General features: G+C 39.6%; 1 protein-coding gene across 4 annotated transcripts in view; it reads right to left on the bottom strand.

The window, feature by feature from the left end:
- NETO1 (neuropilin and tolloid like 1) overlaps window positions 1-22,540 on the bottom strand; it is a 99,362-nt gene that overhangs the window by 15,110 nt on the left and 61,712 nt on the right. For all 4 annotated transcript variants that reach the window (XR_004427016.1, XR_004427017.1, XM_033154811.1 and 1 more), the window contains exons 5-7: window positions 21,194-21,235; window positions 20,962-21,089; window positions 10,522-10,750 (exon numbers count right to left, since the gene is read on the bottom strand). Coding sequence is in view for 2 of the 4 variants with exons in the window: in XM_033154811.1 (XP_033010702.1) it covers window positions 10,522-10,750; window positions 20,962-21,089; window positions 21,194-21,235 (399 nt within the window). In the remaining 2 variants the exon portion in view is untranslated. The remainder of the gene's footprint in view (window positions 1-10,521; window positions 10,751-20,961; window positions 21,090-21,193; window positions 21,236-22,540) is intronic.

Genomic DNA, 22,540 nt, shown 5'->3' with positions numbered 1-22,540 from the left:
AACTATTCCCTTGTTATCACAAGGCTACAGTGGCAGTCTAACTGACACTTTACTGCCCGCTAGTCAATATTTGCCACAATGGTGTGGTTCGGACATTACAGCAAGCTTAACTATAGTTTACTGGAGCTAGAAAATGAACATATGCTCACTTTGCTACTCCCTGGCCCACTGGGCTTACTGTGGCACACCTAAGCCATGAGTTTAGTGTTATGTGTGAATGCAACTATTAGCTCCTATCAGGGACAAAAGTCAGTTTAATGCACATTTAACAAGTTACAAACAGCATTTTGTCTGAACTGGTATAATATTCATATGCTAAGTGTTATCTCATAAAATTATTATGTATATAATAACAATACAGAAGGGATAGGGAACTAGATTATACTGGGTTGATAGATGTATTCTTGGAATGCTTAGTACATTAGACTAACATATTGCATTTTGGTTCCTTCATGATACACATTCAGAAGAGCCAGCATTAAAGTTAACACATTCTCATTAACACCAATTTCAAAGCAGCCTCTATTGGTCACTGTATCTTTTCTACACCCTTGATTGTTATCTACACCACATTCTTTAACAAATATTCTGGTTTGTTCTTATAATTTGACCTGGAGAGAATAACAGTCATCAATAGTATCAAATGGAGTAATGGGAGGTTCAGATTGAGGTCATGCTTATAGGGGTGCTAGGGCTTATACTTTTATACATTTCCTTCCTAGTATGTAGTCATTTATACTTGTCTTCCTTGACTTATTATTTCATTTTCTGCCCAGCCTTCTAATTTATCTAGGTGCTTTTGAATTTCAATCTTGTTCCCTGTGCAGAAGAAATCTTTTCATAGAACGGAATAATGTTATAAAATGTAAGTTAATGCAGTGAAATTCCAATTTAATAAAGGTGTTTCCTGGAACCTATTCAATTCATATAGTATAACATAGCAAATAATGAACTGTAATTCTGTTTTCAGAAGTTATATCAAAGACTAATCATAATCAGCATTATATCTTAACAAAGTCACTCTTGGAAGAGCATGCCCTACTGCAACTTTCCCCAAACTGGTGTCCCAGTTGGCTGGAGCTGATGGAAGCTGTAGTCCAAAATATATGAGAGGGGCACTATACAGGGAAAGGGTGTCCAAATACTGATTTCTGAGTTTCTAACGTATGTCCTCCCTGCTACAATAATTCACTACCAAATATTTTCCAATTAGCATGCATAAAATACATTACGAATTGGATCAAGATACATCTTGCAAGATCAGAACAGCACTACTACTTGTGCAAAGCAACAATATCTCCAATTTCTCTGCACCAATACAGCTCCCCATGCCCCACCACTCACTGTTCCAGCAGTTCCCTTGTTGTTGTTGTTTTTTTTACAATGCAGGAAAATGAAGTAGACAGAGGAGCCAGGAAAGTCCACTGCACAAGTCCACTGGAGTTTCCTTCTCTTTCTATTTCTGGTTTCAGCCCTATGACCATGTAATAGTCTTCAAATATTTCAGGGCTTTATTTCTGACAACTCACCAAATACATGAGCAAACAAAGAACTTCCTCCCAAACTGCTGGACCAAGACAGATTGACAGTAAATCAGACTGCCACAGAAGGTGGTGGTTTTGTTAGAGGCTTTTAAGCACATAGCCACCTATCAGGGATACAGCAGTGGTGGATTTCCTGCATCAGCAATTGGTTGGACTAAATGACTTCAAATATGACCTCATAATTTGAATGGACTTCAAATTTCCTTTCTCTCTTTCTCACAAATAATGTGTGTGTGTGTGTGTGTGTGTGAAAATGGTGATGTCCTTGAGATGGTATTCTTAGAATAAATTAGTGTTAATTGTACTCATGGAGTTGCTGCTTTATCAATGAATGCTTAGGATGATCCTTTCCACAATATGATCATAACGGAAGAACTCATGCTGCTGAAGAATAAAATGGGTATAAAATAGTTCTAAAGGGACCCCTGACCGTTAGGTCCAGTCGTGGACAACTCTGAGGTTGCGGCGCTCATCTCACTTTATTGGCCGAGGGAGCCAGCGTACAGTTTCCGGGTCATGTGGCCAGCATGACTAAGCCACTTCTGGCAAAGCAGAGCAGCGCACAGAAACACCGTTTACCTTCCCGCCGGAGCAGTACCTATTTATCTACTTGCACTTTGATGTGCTTTCGAACTGCTAGGTTGGCAGGAGCAGGGACCGAGCAACGGGAGCTCACCCTGCTCCGGAGATTTGAATCACCGACCTTCTGATCGGCAAGCCCTAGGCTCTGTGGTTTAACCCACAGCGCCACCCATGTCCCATAAAAGAGTTCTAGAGCCATATAAAACAAGAACCCTCAATAGTTCATAGTAGGAACTTGATCAAATGCCTTCTTGGGATTTTACATTATGCAGATGATGTGCACATGAGTTGCGCTATGCATTTTCCTTCCACACTTCTGTGGTCCTTGTGTGAAGTGGAAACTCAGGCATCTTTCTCCATGGAAGAGATTAACAAGTTCCTCTTCCTATGAGATTATAGAAGGTTGGAAATAAAGTATACCTGAAGAGGCTCTGAAACATTATTTGTTCCTGGTAATTATCCCATTTTGATGTGCTCAGCTTAAAAAAAAGATCATTATTATTTTGTTTTTTCTTTAACATCAAGAAGAAGAATTAATGGCATCCTCTATGAAGTTGTTTCTTCCAAAATGAATAGTACACTGGAAACAAAAGACACAGAAGCTCACCATGCTCCAAGTTCAGCATGCATTGGATTTTCTTAGTGATAGCAAAACTGTGAGAACTTAAGAGTTACACCAAACTATCTATCTATCTATCTATATATATATATATATATATATGGCTGAAGAAATTACGCTTCTAGATAAGTGAGCTTAAGGCAATTCTTCTAAGTGGCAAGAAGGTCAAATACTGTTCGAATGATAGGTATCAAGAGACTGACTACTGCTAACCAGCTGTCAAAGGTAATAGAATGGATGTCTGTTCTGTGGTGCTAATAAAGGGATTTCCTCTGATCCCCATGCCACCAATGTAATAATTTTCCTTTAGATTTAAGTGTAGGTGTTTGTGCTCAGAAGTTAAGCTCTTTGAGGGAGCTGTGGATGTAGCATGTCTGCCATTAATCAGACTGAAAAACAGACAAAGGGAAGAAGAAAGTGGGGGTGGTGGAAACAACTATAATATTTTTGAGAACAATTTTGAAGTGTCATAATTTAAAGAGGCAAGTCACCTCATTCCTCCTCTCTTTACTTCTCATAGGTTTTGATCAGGGATGTGGGTGGCACTGTGGTCTAAACCACTGAGCCTCTTGGGCTTGCCAGTCAGAAGGTCAGTGGTTCGAATCCACATTACAGGGTGAGCTCACATTGCTCTGTCCCAGCTTCTGTTAACCCAGCAGTTTGAAAGCATGCCAGTGAAAGTTGATAAATAGGTACCACTGCGTCAGGAAGGTAAATGGTGTTTCCATGCATGCTGGCACTTGTCACAGTCCTCCATACGCCAGTAGCAGTTTAGTCATGCTGGCAACATGACCCAGAAAGCTGTCTGTGGACAAATGCCGGCTCCCTTGGCCTGAAGCAAGATGGGCATCGCACCCCATAGTTGCCTTTGACTGGACTTAACCATCCAGGGGTCCTTTACCTTTTACCATAGGTTTTGATTTCAGGTAGTGGGAACAAATGTTTCAAATAATGCATCAAAGTTTTTCACATGTAGAACTTCCTAAGTGCATGGAAATGATAAGTTTAGTTAAATGGATTAGATAGTGCTTGGAACATTAAGACTGGGGACAGAAACTGATATTACGTAGTAGCATCAACAGGAACTATATGAGCAAACTGTGCATCCTCTGGCACTGCTTCCTTTATAATGTATGAATTCACATTGAACTAGATGGTCTCCTGGGTCCCCTTCCAACTCTACAATTCTATGATTCAATAATTCTAAGTCTCCAAACACACACGGAATCCATGCATTTCACCACAAGATGAACAATTTTGCTGTTTGCAGACTGTGTTAATATTTGCACAGCATGCAGACCCATGATTTTACCAGTAGTCCGTATACCCTGCTTCCTCCTCTTGCTTTGTTTACCACCCAGCCTGATGGAGAATTTAAGAGAACTTGTAAGCTTGCACCCTATTTTGTGACATTCTGGTTGGCCTAATAAAGACATTGTCTTACTTTGGATTTTGGGATGTTTCTTATGCCTCATCATAGCTATCTTTACTTTTTGTGTGTGACATTTATGTATTGTGTTAAAGGGTACTGTTGGTTGGAGCCAGATTTGATATAGCCAGTGCTTTTTTCTATTAAAAAATGTTTAGGGGTGCTCTCATTTTCCTACTCATATTGAAATACTTCCCCTCAATGAGGCCAAACTTAGATTCACAAAATGTTTAGGGGTATGCGTACCCATGTGTACTCCCAGAAAAAAGCAGTGGATATAGTTGATTATACGTGTGAAAATATGAACTGATGATGGGGCTCTGGCCCAATTACAAAATGATTTTGTCCTTTAACACTCATTAGCAGACACTTATCAAAGCAGATATTCCTTATTACCTTTACCATTCACAAATGTCAACAGCAGTTCAAAAATACAGGCATTCATCCATAGACACAGATGTCCATTCAGACAGGTGTGTACCCTTCCCAATATGGCTACACCTGTAAATATATTCCTGGCCACTGCCTATGTCCAATATCCTGAATTCCTCAATATTTGTGTCCTTCCATAACTGCTTCAGTGTTGCTTCATATCCATGAAAGTTGTAGGAGGAAATGACCACAGAGCCTTTTTTGGTCCATGGGAAAAGGGAAAGTTCTAGAGTCCTACACTATGCACTGAAGATGTCTTCCTCCATTTAGTGATCAGCAGAAATGCTGAGAAACAAAAAGGAAGGAGGATATGAATTCTATAAACCATCTGGCTGACATGTATCCTTTAGGTTTTAACCCCCACCCCTTTCCTTTTTTCTTTAAATATTTATAGCCAACCCTACATTTATACAGACACCAGAGTGGAGTTCAAAGCATCTGATAAGCGTCATATGATGGCCAGCTATTAAACAAATAATCAAAGACAAATAAAGGCAGTTAAAGCAGCACCGTGAGCTAAACTATCACCAACTTAAAAGCCCTTTGAATGCACAGGAAAACACATTTTAACTTTGTGCCAAAATGATAACAGTATCAGCACCAGTCATACTCTTAAGGGAGCTACTGTGACTGAAGCGTTTTTATGCCTTCTCCTTGCATGGCATCCCACCCACAACAAACCATGCTGCTAGCAACCAATTTAGTGCGTACTTTTGTGTCCAGATTCAACTTTTGGTAAACAGTTCTTCAGGCCATTTGGATAACAAATGTTGCACTGAGCGTTAAAGAGTATCTGGGGCTTATTTCTGCAGGTATAACTACAGATTTGGGATGTTACTAAAAGAAAGAGTGTTAAATGTGTTTTGAAATAGCAGCTAAGGCAGCCTTCCCCTGCCATTCTGCTCCCTCTGCATCTATCTGAGCTCTATCAAATTGCAATAGTTAATGAAGACAATTGATAGAACAGTGAAATGCCATCTGCCTCTACTCTTGCTCTGAATGGTCCAAACCTTCTCTCTCCCCCCCTTCATGCCTCAAAGACTGTAAAAAGTCCCCTGAAGAATGGTGTGCAGAAATTCCCACACTTTTGCTCTCGCTAATACAGCATGCCTCCCTGGTGGCATATCAGTCATCTGCTTTATTTTCTAGCACACATCATTTGCAATTAATATTCAGTACAACTGACACAGAAACAACTAATGGTCTCATTAAGTCCTTCAGGCCAGATCTGCCAAAATACACATACAGATTTCGCTGTGGTCCAATGAAACTGAATGCTGTGGGTTTATCACAAAGCACAGTCAAGCAGGTAACAATATGGCTCTAAAATGCAAGTGACTTGTAAACTTCTGCTAAGATGGCCATATGCCCTGAAAAGAACATGTGCCTACCAGACTAGTAACCAGCAAAATAATACATAATACATGGCGACAAGTATTTATGTAAAGAAAATGTTACTTGTTTCAAAACACACAGCTGAGGTGGGGGCAATCTATTAGAGGATCTCTCAAGAGCAGAAAGCAAGAAGACTCCTGTGCTCTTTTTTTGAAATTGAAAGCCCTGTAAAAATATCCTCACTTACATCCCACGCATGAACTGGTGACCGTGTGCTTACCCTTCAGTTTTTCATCAGCACTGAATCCCCCAATGCCGTCAGGGTTGTTTCTAAGGTAACAGAATACAATGCCTTTGATTTAAATGAATCACTCTGGATATTCAGGATTGCTTCAAACACAGAAATAAACAAACAGTAATGGCGTCAGAGTAATACAGAGTATTATTTCTGAAGCCAGCTTGATTTATGAATAGAAGCTTAAATTACTTTTCAATCTGCACCATACAAGAACAGGAAGAAACACAATTCCTGTCCAACAGGATGCATCAGATTCAAAAATAAATAAATATCCAGTCCAAATTTACTGAATGTGACGCTCTAAAACAGGTATCTTCAGAAACTTGCTCTCAGTCACATACAAAATACCAGAGAAGACTGCATGTCAAATGATTATGCATTTATTTAGGCACAAGTAGGCTTCATGCTAGTCAGTTTGCTAGTATTTGCACCTTGGGACTACCACTTCTCATTCAGAGAACCCTCAGTTGGATAAATATTGATTCAAAATACTAACATCAATTTGCATGGGACTCCCCTTCCCAAGGAACAAAATCATATTATTTGTTCACAACTGGGTCAGTATCTTTTGCTAAATGATTGCATCCTTTCAGTCTCATTTACAATAATTATTTAAAGTTGAATTGCTTCATTCCAGACATGGCAACTCTTTCCCTTTGGTTATTTGACTTCTAACTGGCTGAAGACAGTTTTTCCTAAGTTTGAACAGTATGTTCATTTCCCCACTAGAGGGAAGAATATTTTGGATCGTGTGTATTCCAATCTGAAGCATGCATACAGGGCAATTTCCCTCCCCCACTTAGGTTCATCTGACCATTCTTCACTTTTTTATGTCCAAAGTATTGAGGGCGGTGAATCCCAGTAAAGCTGCTGGTCCAGATGGGGTGCTGGGGATAGTGGTAAAAAACTATGCCGATCAATTAGCAGGGGTCCTGACAAGGATTTTTAACATCTCTCTGCAAATGGCTTAGGTTCCATCATGTTTGAAAGCAGCCACCATTGTCCCAGTCCCAAACAAAACAGCAACTAACTGCCTAAATGACTACAGACCTATTGCATTAACATCTGTAGTGATGAAATGCTTCAAGAGATTGGTCCTTCAACACCTTAGGACATGTTTTCCTCTGGATTTTTATAAACATCAGTTCACCTATAGGAGAAATGGGTCGACAGATGATGCCATAGCTACAGACGTTCACCTTGCAGCGAGTCATCTGGAGAGACCGGGGAATTATGTTAGAATGTTGTTTATTGATTATAGCTCGGTTTTTAATATCATCCTTCCGGACATTCTTATCAAAAAACTGGTGGAACTAGACCTTTCTTCTACCATCTGTGACTGGATTAAAGACTTTCTGATGGATCGGACACAAACACTGAGGATCGGGCCTGTTACATCTACCTCCCTAAAGCTCAGCACTGGCACCCCACTGGCACCAGGGATGTGTGCTGAGTCCCTACCTGTACTCGTTGTATACATATGACTGTATTTCATCTGATCCATCCCCTGTAATTATTAAGTTTGCAGATGATACTACCATAATGGGTCTAATTACAGGTGGAGATGAATCAGCGTATGGGGGGAGGTTCAAAAAGTATCTACATGTTGCTTAGAGAATAACTTGCACCTAAATATTAGCAATACAATATTTTGGAGGAAGAGAGGGGAATTAGTCCCGTTGTATATCATGGGGGGGGGGTTGTGTGGAGAGAGTCTCTTCCTTTAAATTCCTGGGAGTTTACCTTAGTGAAGACCTTACTTGGAAAAACAATATAACTCAGGTGGTTAGGAAGGCCCAACAGACACTCCATTTCCTCAGGGTCTTGCAAAAGAACAATGTTAAACAACAATTGATGGCCTCCTTCTACCGGTCCACAATAAAAGTGTCCTCTCATATTGTATCACAGTGTGGTACGTTGACTTGACAGCCACGGACAGATCGTCTTTACAGAGGGTGGTAAACACAGCACATGATATCATGGGCTGTCCCCTGAGCCTGCTAGATGACATCGCAAGGGATTGTCGCCTTAGGAGAGCAAGAAACATTCTCAGGGACGATTCACACCCCAGCCAGAACCTCTTTAATCTTCTACCCTCAGACAGGAGATATAGAAGTATAATCAGTCGTACCAACAGGCTAAAAAATAATTTCTATCCATGGCTGTTAGGCTGTTGAACAGAAAATAATATAATGCAACTGACTTTCGGGGTTGGTGTGTTGTGCGACAAGCACACAGAGTGCAATGAGATTGAGATGGGGGGAGGCCTGGTTAATTTCATTGTACACAGGTTGTACATTGACAATAAAGGTATTCTATTCTATTATTCTATTAATCACAATATTTTGCTTTAATTGTAACTATCTATATAAACTGCACTAGCACTGAATCTCTACTGGCATGAAACTCACTGGATGACCTTGGGCCACCCACTTTCTCTTGGCTTAACCTGAGCAAAAGGTAAGTAAGTCCCAACAGAGACAAGCTAATTACCAACTAGGATCTAAATACCCAGATAATGCAAATTTAAATAATATAAATCTGGCATTGTGAAATTATTTTATATCACAGATATAAACAATTACAAACATAACCTGAAGTTGTTCAATAAAATAAACCAAAATGCATTTCAACCTTATTCAGAGCTATTGCATGTACCAATGCATTGTGGAAATTTTACAGCCTAACTCCACCTTAGATCCCACTAGTCTTAAAATAGTCTCTTTAAGTGAATCAGATGCTATAGAAGGATTCCCCCCTCCTTCCAATCGCTCTTCCTGCTTTGCTCTGGGAGCAGCTTACATTCATCCCAGAGTTTAATTATCAAATTCTTTGAAATGTTACCCAGGGATGTTGGGGAAATGAGATTTTATTTTATGTTAAGTTGATCCACAATTAGGTTAGCTTGAATAAGTTGATTAACAGTGAATCCTGTGCGTGTTTACTTTGAAGTAAGTCCCAATGAGTTCAGTGGAGCTCCCTGCACAGTAAATGTGTGCAATTCTGTACTCATTTACCTGGAATTAAGCCCAATTGAACTCAGTAGGACATACTTCTGCGTAAACATATAGGATTGCACAGTATGGCTACAGTCCTATACACACTTACCTGGCTAGGAGTAAGATAACTGAAAATTAAGATTTACTTCCTAGCAGATATATATTTGCTTACACTATAACACTTGGTATGGCCCAGCTGACTTCAGTAGTCTTGAAGCACATGAAATTTAAGTTTTATGAATTTAAGTATTATGAGCTATAGATGGAACATTAGGGTTGCAATCCTATATAAACTTACCTGGGAATAAGTCCCATTGAATTCCACATGGCTTACTCCTGAATAGGTATGAACCAGATTACACTGTAAGTCTATAAACTACAAAACATGGCTTACTTGTGTAACATGGCAGCGACTTCTGAAATAGTCTACAAAGTTTGTATTTCTGATATTAGAAAGAGATCACATTGCAATGTTAAGTGCACTTAAGATGACTGATTTCAGGGGACTTAAGTATGTGTTTTACTGTGGCCAATATCTGCTGTAAACAATGAAAACAAAACTATAACTTCATTATCTGCAGCATGATTCGTTTATGGAAAAGATAACAGTATCAGTGTGGATATCAACAAATAATGCTTAGCATCACTATAATTCTACAATATCTTCAAGTTTTATCTTGCACAAGCTGTGTATACCACCCTCGGTATATAAATAATATGGGGAAACAAGGAGAGGAGCCTAATAGCTTGTTCAAAATTAGAAAGGTCACAATAAGCATTAGAAATCCATACTTCATTTTAGCCACTCCATTCAGTTCAGAGGAATGTGACTTCAGAGTAATCCCCAGAGTGTCTTTCCCTTATGGCTCATGAGCATGGACATCATTCCAGGTGTGGAGAATGACAGGATAGCACCCATTGCTCATATCCCCATCCTGTCTTCCCCTTCCATTCTGCAAACTCAGAGCAAAAACAAGGATGTTATGGGTGGGGATTTGGGTTGTATGCCTAGGGTCCTCATTTGCCATAAGACCTGATGCATGTATCACCAAGCGTGTATATCAAGGGTAGAAAATCCAGGTTCCTTGATGCCATGTGGGGGATCCTTTCATGTTCAGGTACTGTACCTGTGGATTGAACCCTGCGTATTATTATTATTATAAAAAATCCTACTTGGTTATTTCATGTTTTGGTGTTCACTCTGTATGAAAGAAACACCATTAAGGTTTTTTTTTGGGGGGGGGGTTAGACTTGAATCATTTGACATCTTGATAAAGCCTTACGTTCTTGGAAAGATGTGAAGAGCATCTGGAATCGGCTGCTTCGGCTGCCTTCATCTGCCCACATGCGGATTACTCCAAGACCTGTGCGCAGCATCACATCATTAGCAACAGTGCTGCAAAACTTAGCTTTTAAATCCTCCACTGAGCTACTTCCATCATAGACAGCCACAAAATTCCTTTTGCATTCATTAGAATTCTGCATTTCATAGTCCAAGAACCGTAAATATATCTACGAAACAAAAAAAACAACAGTGAATATGACAGTGTAAACCATCATTGGAACAAGAGGCATTTCGGCAGCATTTTTTGCCTTTAGAAAAAAATCCACAAATCCACTGATGTGTAATCGAACACTGGCTGTGTTTATGCTCTGGGGAAAGTGCAGGACTATTAATGGAACTGAGCGATATTTTTTTTTAAGTAATTTCCATTGGGATGACTATTTATTCTCTCTCTAAATATGCATATTGTCAGCACATGCATGATCATCACCTGCTGACTGTCACATCAAGTAATTACTTGCATGTGTGAATCAGCCATAACAGCAAAAACAACAACAACAAAATCAAAATGGAAGGCGTTCTGTATTACTGAATCTGGAGCAGAAAGCTAAAAATCGTTTTACTGTGCTTTTTTTTTAATGTGGTTTTTGCACTCTGAGAAAAAGAACCAAGAATACAATTGCCATTTCATCCCTTTATTCGTGGGAAATGTATAAGATCTGCTGTTTGAGAACCCAGGAATCCTTTGGAAATAAGACACTGGTTTTCCTTTCATATTTCCTCAAGCAGGGTGGATGCTAAAGGGTTAGAAAAGCACCTTGTTGTCAACATCTCTGTAATTTCTGATGTAGTAAAACATCAAAGCTGTTCCACTGACATAACTTAATTAATTATTTGTACATTTTTATGTATTATGAACAGTTTCCAAGTCAGTTCACAGAAGAAGAAGAAAACCATTACAAATCAAAACAGAAACAACAAGTAAGCAACCAGAAGACTGAACAGGTGAGCACTTAAAAGCAGCAGGTAAAAACAATTAAAGCTGCAATCTTACATACACTTACCTGGAAGTAAATTCCATTTAATTCAATGGGACTTACTTTAGAGTAGATATTGGTAGGATTGTGCTCCAAAACTGAAAACTTTAGAAGTGTTGGTTGGATGATTATTATTTTTTAAAGATTAACATCAAAAAAATAGCAAAGAGAAGAGAAATTTCATAAACAGGGCACTACAATAAAAATGTCTTCTCTCCAGTTTCCACCCACCTCACCCCAGAAGGCAGGGCATGTGGAGTACAACCTTGTTTGACGACCTGACACACAAGCAGTTTGACGTGGGAAGAACAGACATTCTTCCAGATACACAAGCCCAAGCTGTAAAAGGCTTGAAGGTAAAAACCAAAACTCTTGAGTTATATTCAGAAAGAGACAACTGTTGCAGGAGTTATGCAAACAGATGTATTTGAATAAAATTTACTGTCTTCTACCATTTTTAAAGCCAAGTTTCAAAGCAATCCGTCAGCCTCCAGCAGAAGGCTATTGAGAAGGACTGCAGGGCTGCTGCACTTTGTATGTATCTACTTTGTACGTATCTACTCTCCTCGAACTGTTTCCATCCCAGATCTCATTAGAAGAACTTGTAACAAAGTACTGGAACCTGAGTTTGCTTATTTCCTCCTCCCTACCAGTCCATTTTAGGGATGCGGGTGGCGCTCTGGGTTAAACCACAGAGCCTAGGGCTTGCTGATCAGAAGGGCAGCGATTCCCGTTGTTCGGTCCCTGCTCCTGCCAACCTAGCAGTTCGAAAGCACGTCAAAGTATGCAAGTAGATAAATAGGTACCGCTCCAGCGGGAAGGTAAACGGCATTTCCGTGTGCTGCTCTGGTTTGCCAGAAGTGGCATAGTCATGCTGGCCACATGACCTGGAAGCTGTACACCGGCTCCCTTGGCTAATAAAGTGAGATGAGCACCACAACCCCAGAGTTGGCAAGTCCTAGGCTCAGTGGTTTAAGCCACAGTGCCACCCGTGTCCCGCGTATGTTATGTAGCACAGAGCTAAAGGATGAAAACTGCCTTCTCACAAAGTCATTTGAACTAAACGAAGCTATGCCCATGCCCAGTTTGTCTTCTACTGGTGACTATCAGATGCAAAATTTAAGACACTTGACCTTCAGCCTATCCGTAACTGAACTGTGGCAACTGTTTTAGGGATGGGGGGAATCTACTGCATTTATGTTGATGCATCTCTGAGATGATCTGTGTATAAGCAGGAAAATAGAAAGGTAAGCAAATAGGAATATAGGAATATAGGAACATAGGGAGTTGAACTAGACAGAGTAAGGCCTTTGGTCCATCTAGCTCAGTATGATCTACATTGATTGACAGAGGTTTTCCAGGGTTTCAGACACAAATCTTTCCCAATCTTCCTGGAGATATTGGAGTCTGCTACAGCTCTTTCCAAAAAGGGAGGCCTCTCCCTCAATGTCCCTTCTTCAAGGAACCAGAAGGCCTATGCATAAAATGAGCTATCATGATAAATCCCCCCCCCTAATTTACACTTTTCTTTAGGTTAGATTGATTACTTAATTGGGGTCTAGTGATACATTGCTCATCAGTCTTCAGCTTCTTTTATACTAATTTTTAAAAGCAGTTTACTAGCTAATTTGATAGCCATGTCACTACCCCAGGTGTACATCCTGTTTTTCCTCCTGTGTTTATCTGAAATGTTCATTAATGTCTGGCCAACTTCGCTTTGTAATGACAATTCACAAAGTGTATTTCATCTCAGCCTAGGGGGTACGAAATTAAGTCACCAATAGATAGACAACAGCACAGCTATACAGATGAGGTATGTTTTATTACCCAAAGTTCCTGACTTGCAACCTTAGTCTCAAGTCGCTAGACTAAGCTTTTACCCCATGGCTGCTGGAGATAACACTAGTAAGCATGACAGAGAGGATTATGTTGCAAACAAACTGGTGTTAAGGGAATCCTACTCCTGAACAATCTAGCTAGCTTTAGAAAAGCAGCATAAGCTGATCAAACTCTTACTTGTGTTGCTCTGTAAAAATGGAACACTTTGCTTTAATCCACAAGCTCTTTAGCCTCCACAGCATTATAATAGATAGAGCAGTATTTATTCTGCATATCACACATTACTAATCAAGTGCAATTGACTCAAGATTTCAAGCAGTATTATTTGAAAATATTTTCTTTTAAAAATAGATTATTTTCTAATAAAGCTTGTGCAGTAGAGAAAATCCTAACCACTTTAATCATTTGTCCTTTTCATGCATTTGTGACAAACACATAGAATCCACAGCAATTGCTTATCTTCCACTAGGTGGGCATAAGCATGTGTGTGTGTGCGCGCGCGTGGGTACCCAGGTATAATGATTTTTTTTTATTAAAAAAATGTAGAACTGGAAAGGGGTGGACAGACTAGCCTATGTATCATCTCAGATTTACTGTCTTTTGCTCAACCATAGGCCTGCTCCCTCCCTTTTCTCTCTCTCTCTCCAAAAGAACACATGAAAAAACTATGTGTGAATTGTACACATTTGTACTCATGTACTAGGTTGCTTTAGGTGCTCATGTATTGTTCGTTTGTACTCATGTATTATGTTTAGATTGTTCCTTTCACAATATTTAATTTATTCTGCTGGTTAAATTATGGTTTGTTTGTTTGTTTGTTTGTCTTACTTGAATTTATTGGTATGTTGTGAACCACTCTCCCACCCTGCAACTTCCACCACAATTCCCACTGGTTTTTTGTTTTGTTTTTGATAATAAGCTCACTTTGGACTAAAAATGGGTGAGAGATTTTATTCAGATTTGAAGCCAAATCTATCAAATTTGCACTGTCTGAAACAATATGAGAACTAAACCACAGCCATCCTTCAAAATTCACACTTATCTGAACTTTGTGATGTGGGTCTCCAACTAAACAATGCTTTAAAATATGTGTAAATTAGGAGGAATGTGCATAAAAGGAATATATTGGTGAAAATAACATACTACACTACATTGTATTTGGATAACTTGCTTTAAAATCAAAACTGCAAACCAAAATTGTTTATTAGGAGGAATTCACACTAAAATTCTGAAGAATTTTTTTTTTTACGTTGCAAACAGCTTTAGAAATGTGGCGAACTGGATTTAAGATTGGAAGAATTGGAAACGGAGAACCAAAACTATCAGATCCTTCCATCCCTACTCTGTACACAGGTCACTGTGGAAAGGTGGCATGCAAATAATCCTAATCAATCAGTAAAGGTAAAGGTAAAAGTAAAGGGACCCCTGACCGTTAGGTCCAGTTGTGGACGACTTTGGGGTTGCGGTGCTCATCTCGCTTTACTGGCCGAGGGAGCCGGCGTACAGCTTTCGGGTCATATGGCCAGCATGACTAAGCCGTTTCTAGCGAACCAGAGCAGCGCACGGAATCGCTTTTTACTTTCCCGCTGGAGTGGTACCTATTTATCTACTTGCACTTTGACATGCTTTTGAACTGCTAGGTTGGCAGGAGCAGGGACCAAGCAACAGGAGCTCACCCCGTCGTGGGGATTTGAACCGCCGACCTTCTGATCAGCAAGCCCTAGGCTCTGTGGTTTAGACCACAGCACCACCTGCGTCAATCATTACCTCAGCTTAAATATTAATAAAATTATACTTTTATGTTACATTTCAGTGGGTCACACATTCTCTGCACAAGCAAAGCAGGATTATGAAAGCCCACTAAACAGATCTTCTGGAGGCATGCTTGATTATTCAAAGTGGTGATTTCACAGAGAGAACCGATTGCAACAGGATATCAAAACATGATGTTTCCTCTTACATGTTACTTCCAGAAGATAAAGTGCAAATGTACTCTCCCCTCCACCTAAAGGAGCTCCCCCAATCTGCACCCTCACTAGGCTTTTTCTCTTGATAGAAGCCCTAATTCAGAACTGTGTAATTCATGGCAGGATTCAGTCGCTTGAGACTACCTACTGTTAACCAAGCTGAAACAATCAGAGAAGAAGCTGTGTTCGTCTGTTGCTGCAACAGCAAATATTTTGTGCTTTTGTTTCAAAAAGAGCACTACTATTTTATAAGCCTGCATTTGTGTATTTGGCATTGCAAGTGCTATCTTATAAAACATAATTGTGTGACAGAAGGGAAAGAAACAACCATCGCATATTATGTTTTCATACTTCTGCTTGAAAATTTCATTGAAAGCCTCTCTCTAAACCATCAATTCCATGTTGTTTTGGCTAAAATAAATTAAAAGTTCTGGAGCTGAATGCTTGGACTGCTTGAGCTTTGGCATGTCACTGCTAAATGCCAGTGCCATTAGGAACAAAAGTGATAAAGCATCGCTGCAGCTGCAGCACATATAATTTATAGCCCCTGATCGCATTATGGTTTAAATTATTGTCTTGTCACGTTTATGATATATTCTCATCATCATAATGAAAAAAAAGCAATGTAGGCTGAATTGGAGTTTTTCTTTTCTTTTTTTAAATTGAACACAATAAAAAGCCCTGACTGCATACATCAAGAGAAAAGAATCACTGCAAAGGGTGAATAACATATAACTTTTGTAACAGTAAGATCATAATCTCTTTATAGTGAATCACGTTTGATGAATTCTCTTTCTTCATCAGTCACTGAAGGTTTGTTCTGACAACAAGATTGATTGGGCAGGTCAAGAAACCATCAGAAGACTCAGCCAATATCCCAGAAAAGCTCATTGAATTTTTTCCATTCTTTCATCCAAAGCAGAAAACGACATTTGGGCTGAGAAAAACATATCCACTCATATGGTTATAAATCTTCCCACAAAGAACTTAATAGTTGTATGTTTTGAGAAACAAATAGCCTCATGTCTAATTGGAATAATCAGTGTTTAAATTCCAAAAGAGAGATGGTAAAATTCACATATGCCAAACAGACACATGTTTTTCTGGCTTGCAAGTCTTGTCTGCTAATCTAGTCTGTATTTGGACCATCTATATTTGACTAGGGGAGAGCAAGAATGGGAAACGAATAACAGAGATTAATGCTGAAGACTTACTATCTGTAGAGAGACTTGCTCCTGCTGCATTTTTATCAATACTTTCCCCTGATTGTTGTTGTTGTTGAACTGCATCACAAAACGTGATTTCCAATGTGATTTCCGCTGAAGTGTGATTTCCAATGGATAAGCTGCATTTCAGTTTGCATAGTATTCCAGGAAGGACAAATAATTTTCTCTCCTGCCCCTAATTAAAACTAGCAGAATTGGTGTGGCCAGGTGGGGATTTTAAGATAAGCTGCCCTGATCAAAGTATCTGAAGCATCTTAATGGTGAAGGGTTGTTTACCTGGCTTACTCTCATTGCCAGCTGGCTGGAAGAGATATTGAGAAAGGAGCTATTCTCAGTCCCTAATGGCTTTATGACATCTACAGATCTATGGTTGTCCAGCCAGGATGAGATGGATCAGTCAAGTGTGTCCTCAGCACACCTTTAACATGAGCAAGTGGGAAAAGATAGGGATCATTTAATTTACTGGTCCAGCACTGGGAGACAGAGTGAAGTTGCCCATCTAAGGGAGATTCTTCCAGCTCCCCCGATAAGTTTGCAGGAGGGTGCACTGCACTGCTGGTTAAATGTGGCCAACATGTTGTTTCTCATTACAAAACCTTGGCTCATTCATGGAATGCACATTGCTATCTGCCATGAGGTGATAGGGGAAATAGTGGCTGCATATATATTTGACAGTGGAATTTGCTGCCAAGGAGTGTGGTGGAGTCTCCTTCTTTGGAGGTCTTTAAGCAGAGGCTTGACAGCCATCTGTCAGGAATGCTTTGATGGTGTTTCCTGCTTGGCAGGGGTTTGGACTGGATGGCCCTTGTGGTCTCTTCCAACTCTATGATTCTATGATTCTATTATCAGATCCACCAATATTAACTTATCATCATCAGCAAGCTTCAGACCACAAAAGCCAGCCAGTAGATCCTGGAGTCTCTTTACCAATAAACCCCAAGTGTTAAGAAGAATTTAAGTAGCATAATGGCATCATGTGCCTTTCAGGGCAGTGTTGACATACATAGCCAAGGTTACTTTAATCAGGTGTCAACCAATGAAATCCTGAGAACGTGTCCAAATCAGAAATCCTCACTTGCATTTTGCTCAATTTTATCTTGTTAGGATCACTTGCAATTTCCCCTTGTTGCACCTGAAATTCTCTTCATGTGTTTGCTATCTATGTACTCCTTTTCCTCATGTTTATGTGGTCTTTTTTAAAAAAAGAGAAATGTCATTTGTGAGCAAGTGCAGCTATACATACCAATAATTCTGAGCAATGTATAAAAAAGAAAGGACAAAGCCTTAGAGGAAAACTACATGACTCTCTTCAAAGCTTAGATGCAATTTCTCCTTTGCAAAAGAACCAGAAGCCCACAATTCTATTGGAGATGCAGTGGGCAGGAGCAGAGTGCTTAACTCTTTGTTCATCCTCTGTTTATCTCTCCAGCTCTCCACCACCAGTAAGGAGCACAGGTCTAGAATTCATGATGGGAAGAAAGTGGCTGGGAGAGAGTTGAAAGAGGAAAACTCTGGATGAGGGCTTTCCCTCCTGCCTGTTGCTCACCTGATGGAAAGTGCCACCTTTGTGAAGCAGCCACTGCCACAGGACTTTGAAGACACACAGTGGAGGAATAATGTATAGTTCTGGTCTGAAATATCTCCTCTCGATTGTGGAGACAACAACAACAAAAATGTCCTACACTTCATCCCCAAAGGAGTTAATGGAAGAAGAGGCATTAGCAAGTGCTTATTTAATAAAGTACAGACTGCCAGGCTACACGAACAAGTGTTCAGTACAAAAATAAAGAAAAATTAATTCTACATGAAGGCAGAGAAGAGGGAAGCTATTTTTATATGAGTGATGGGGGGGGGAGAGATGTCTTCACCCATGGTACTATGGCATGGCTCCAACAAAAGCTTTAGCTCTGTTTTCATTATTTCCAGATAAATAAACAAAAGAAGGCCCCCAGGCCTTGATACATCCTTTTTACTAGTCCCTCAATTTTATTATAGATATTCTGGGCGGGTTTACCTATTCAACCTTGTCAGCAGAAGCCCTGTGAAAGGACTTCCACTTGTGCATTCTTGCCTTCCCTCCTCGCCTCTCCCTTGCATCCCCCTAAATTTGCTGGGTGGGGGAAGAAGCCCCAGAACAGTGTGAGAAAGGAGGGAGTATTGATACTTTTGGAAAGCTGTAATGCAGATGGACCGATTGGAATAGCTCAATGTTAATTCCAGAATGTGTGTGTGTGTGTATGTGTGTGTGTGTGTGTTTCAGCTCTTTCAGCACAATTAAAACTACTTGCATTGCAATCTACAGGTGAAGATTTCCAATCAAAATAACTAGAATCAGGCAAAATAAAAATCCCCAAAGTGTATTTAAAATCAGCCTACCATAGAACTATTTGTTTTGTGCCACCTAGAGAACTTTGAGATATGTGGTGGTATACGTATCACAATAAATAAACAAAAACACAACACCCGACTAATTAATCTCCATTTTCCATACAGTATGCCACCACACAACTACATAAGAATTATAACTTACAATCAAATATAAGACTGATAGCAAATAATGTTACTGATTTGAGCTTCCACATTATCAGACATGTGCATGTCTACTTAAAAGTAAACCCATTAAGGAGAATGTGACTTGTTCCTAACTACACATGCATAGGATTGCAGCCTTACAGGGCAATCATATACAAGTCTACTCAAAAGTAAGTCCTCTTGACTGAGACTGCAATCCTATGCCACTTAGCTCAGAGTAAGCTCCCTTAAAATATATGAAATTTACTTTTGTGTAGATATGTACAGGATGTTTTTGTTAACCTTTTAAAATTTATTACCATTGTTCCAGTTGATTAAATAAAGTCAGAGACAGAACTGAAAAATCGATAAAGTCCAGAATCCTTTTTCTTTTTGCTTTTTATACCAAACTAGATATGTTCCAGATTTCAGATTTGAAAGTGGAAAAGCCTGTGATAAAAGTGGAACTGCGTATTTTAAAAGAGGGGTTTGTGTTTAGTATTACATTATACAAAATGAATCTGATTGGTAGAGACAGAGAAAGTGAGATACAGAGACTAGACTTGTTGCAAGGGCAAGCATACTAGTATCTACTGCAATCTACTACTACACATGTCCTTAGTGCTAGACAATACAAATCTTTTGAATAGTTAATGTAAGGTGGTGAGACGTTTAGCTGTGCAGCTGTACACAATGGCTGTAAAACAATAACAATAAAAGTTCACAAAAGGATGATGTACACATGGTCTGGTCTGCAACATAGTTTGATACTCTGAAGCACACACTCGCAGAAAATTTCACAGCACCAGGGCCAGCCAAGACATATTGGTACTTGAGGTGAACCACCAAACAAATGGTGGCTCCCCATGCTAGGGAAGAAGGAGTGAGTGAAGATCTATATCAGGAACAAGGTAGGAATAAATATCTTCATTGGGATCTGCTGCCCCAGTGGATCCTGTCGCCTGAGGCACTTGTCCCCCCTGGCCTCATGGATGGGCCAGCCCTGCACAGCACTACCAAGCACAATTAATTGAGCTGCCTACAAATCAAGAAGGCCTCGGTTTGAGTCTCATTTCTACCTTTAACTCACCAGGTGATATTGGGCAAACCACTGTATATCATCCTCAGCTCCCCATGTGTGCTTTGGGAATAACGTTAGTGATCTGCTTTGCATGACTGTCGGAAGAGTTACTGATTGTGAAGCGCTTCGAATATTTTCTAGTGTTACAGAAATGATAGCCATCAAGGCTAGTAGCCATTGATTATGTTCTGGCTCCACAGTCAGAGGCAGTATCCTACTGAATATCAGCTTCTGGAAACCACAGTAGAAGAGAATGCCCTTGTGGCCAGGTCCTCCTTGCAGGTTTCCCACAGGAATATGGTTGGCCACTATGGGAACAGGACTAGATGGACGATGGGTTTGATCCAGCAGGCTCTTATTATGTTCTAATAATAAGCCATCTTTGTCCCAGTGATAAAATGTTACTCTTTAAGTGCTGGAAAAATGAGGTATAGAAGAATGAATTCCTTGCAACAAATTGGGGGGAAAGGGAAAGGGGAAAGTGCATTTGCTGTGCTGTGAACAGGGTAGAAGGACCCACCTAAATCTAAAACACCCCTATAGCTCAAAATGAACAATTTATTATACAGCCCAAATCATGATTTAGAACACGTGATGGTTATTATTCTGTGTGGTGACAAATTGCTTTTCCATCTTGTAAAGGAAAAAAACAGTTTACAGGTTCAACAGTGCAAGCCATATTAAACAAAGCCTGTCTGTACAAAGTAATAAATGCTATATTAGTAAAGCCACTTCTTTAAATTAAGTCCCCAAAGCAGAGAATGGAACAGGACTGACCTTGGATCTTGGTGGTGCTCGGATGTACCATTTACAATCAACTGCCTCAGTGTCCGAAGCCTTCCCTTCTTTCCCAATTTGCACAGATTCCACAATTCCTTCAGATCCTCCCATCTCAAACTCACAAACTGAGTAATAACAATAACAATAACAAAATCAAACCCAATAAAAATTTAAATTTCAAGTAAAATTTGAAGACTTCCAAGTGTTATGAAACACTGAACATACCAACCTGGCAATGGTTTCAAAACCCCAAGGTCCTTGAAATCCGGATCTTAAAATAAAATTAAGGAAGAAACAATTAATTTTTTTCTTCAAAAAATCAGTTGCAAACTGGCTTAGTCTTTATTTAGGGGGGCCCCCTGTAGAAAAGAGCTACTAATGTGCATTCAAAAATGTGACTTGCTTTTAAAGAACAAAGCCACCCACTGAAAGGTAATGTAGCACAATAAATTGCTCAAACAAGCTGAATTTTACCCCCCCCCCCTTTATATGAACAACTGGCTGTGATAATAAGTTTTCCCTTGCTAAAAGAAGACTTAGCATTAAAGGCCAGTTTCACCATTAACAGATTAGGCATTTAAATATATATTAATACCAACAATACAAATATGCTTCAGGGACGAGAAAGGTTCCTTCAGAATTTTACCCACTTTGTAGACAACGCTTTGTTTAAATTATAACCATATCAGTTGCAGGAGTTGCAAAACTTACTTTCAGCTTTCGTTTATATTCAGAGAATATGTTACAAATAAGCATGTGTTTAATCTTGATACAGGATGAATGCAATGATCAAAACAGGCACAGGGCTGAAATGTACAAGATAAGGGACCACCAATTCTGCATTATTACAAGTGTTTTCTTGGAACTTATGCTTCCACAGGAAGCGTTTGGAACAGGGGCAGCACTGATATGTAAAAGTCTTTTTAGACCACAAAGCTTTAACCATTTAATTGTCTTCTGATAGGGATCAAACGTTTAATTGATGCCTGGTGGGTCTCCAATTGGTCTCAAGAAAAAGAGTTTATGCCAGGAATGGATCTAGATCATTCTGGTGATATATGAGATAATGTGATGCTGGTGCTGAGATTTGCTAACAAGGGTATGGGTTAAGAGGTTTTAGTGCATAGTGGAGAATCCCGTTGCCCATTACTTCAAGAAAGCAGGTGCTGAAGTTATGTAGCAAGGCATTCTCAACAGTGACTGACTGCTTCAGAGACACAGAGAACCACCCCTTTGCAAAAGCCTGGGTAGCTTCCAGAATGCTTTTAGGATGTTGTGAATGCTTTACCACTTAGAACTAAATTCATGCTTGCATTTTGAAATTGTTATAAGCAGCAACTAGGTTTCAGGATACAGCATGAGAAAAACAAAACAAAAAAATCTGAAATATTTATAAATAAATCTACATTTCATCATCTTTCTTCTTTGCAGGCATGTCTGATTTTTCACCTTCATAAACAGATATTCCTCTCCCCCGATCACACACAAAAAATTGCTGGCCTAGAAAACTTGACAGAAATCTATTGGGATTCAGCCTACTAAAATTGATGATTAATACTTTTTAATTGGTACAATG

The sequence above is a fragment of the Lacerta agilis genome, chromosome 7, assembly GCF_009819535.1.
Source record: "Lacerta agilis isolate rLacAgi1 chromosome 7, rLacAgi1.pri, whole genome shotgun sequence".
Taxonomy (NCBI): Eukaryota; Metazoa; Chordata; class Lepidosauria; order Squamata; family Lacertidae; genus Lacerta; species Lacerta agilis.
This window is presented reverse-complemented; position numbering and strand designations above follow the sequence as displayed.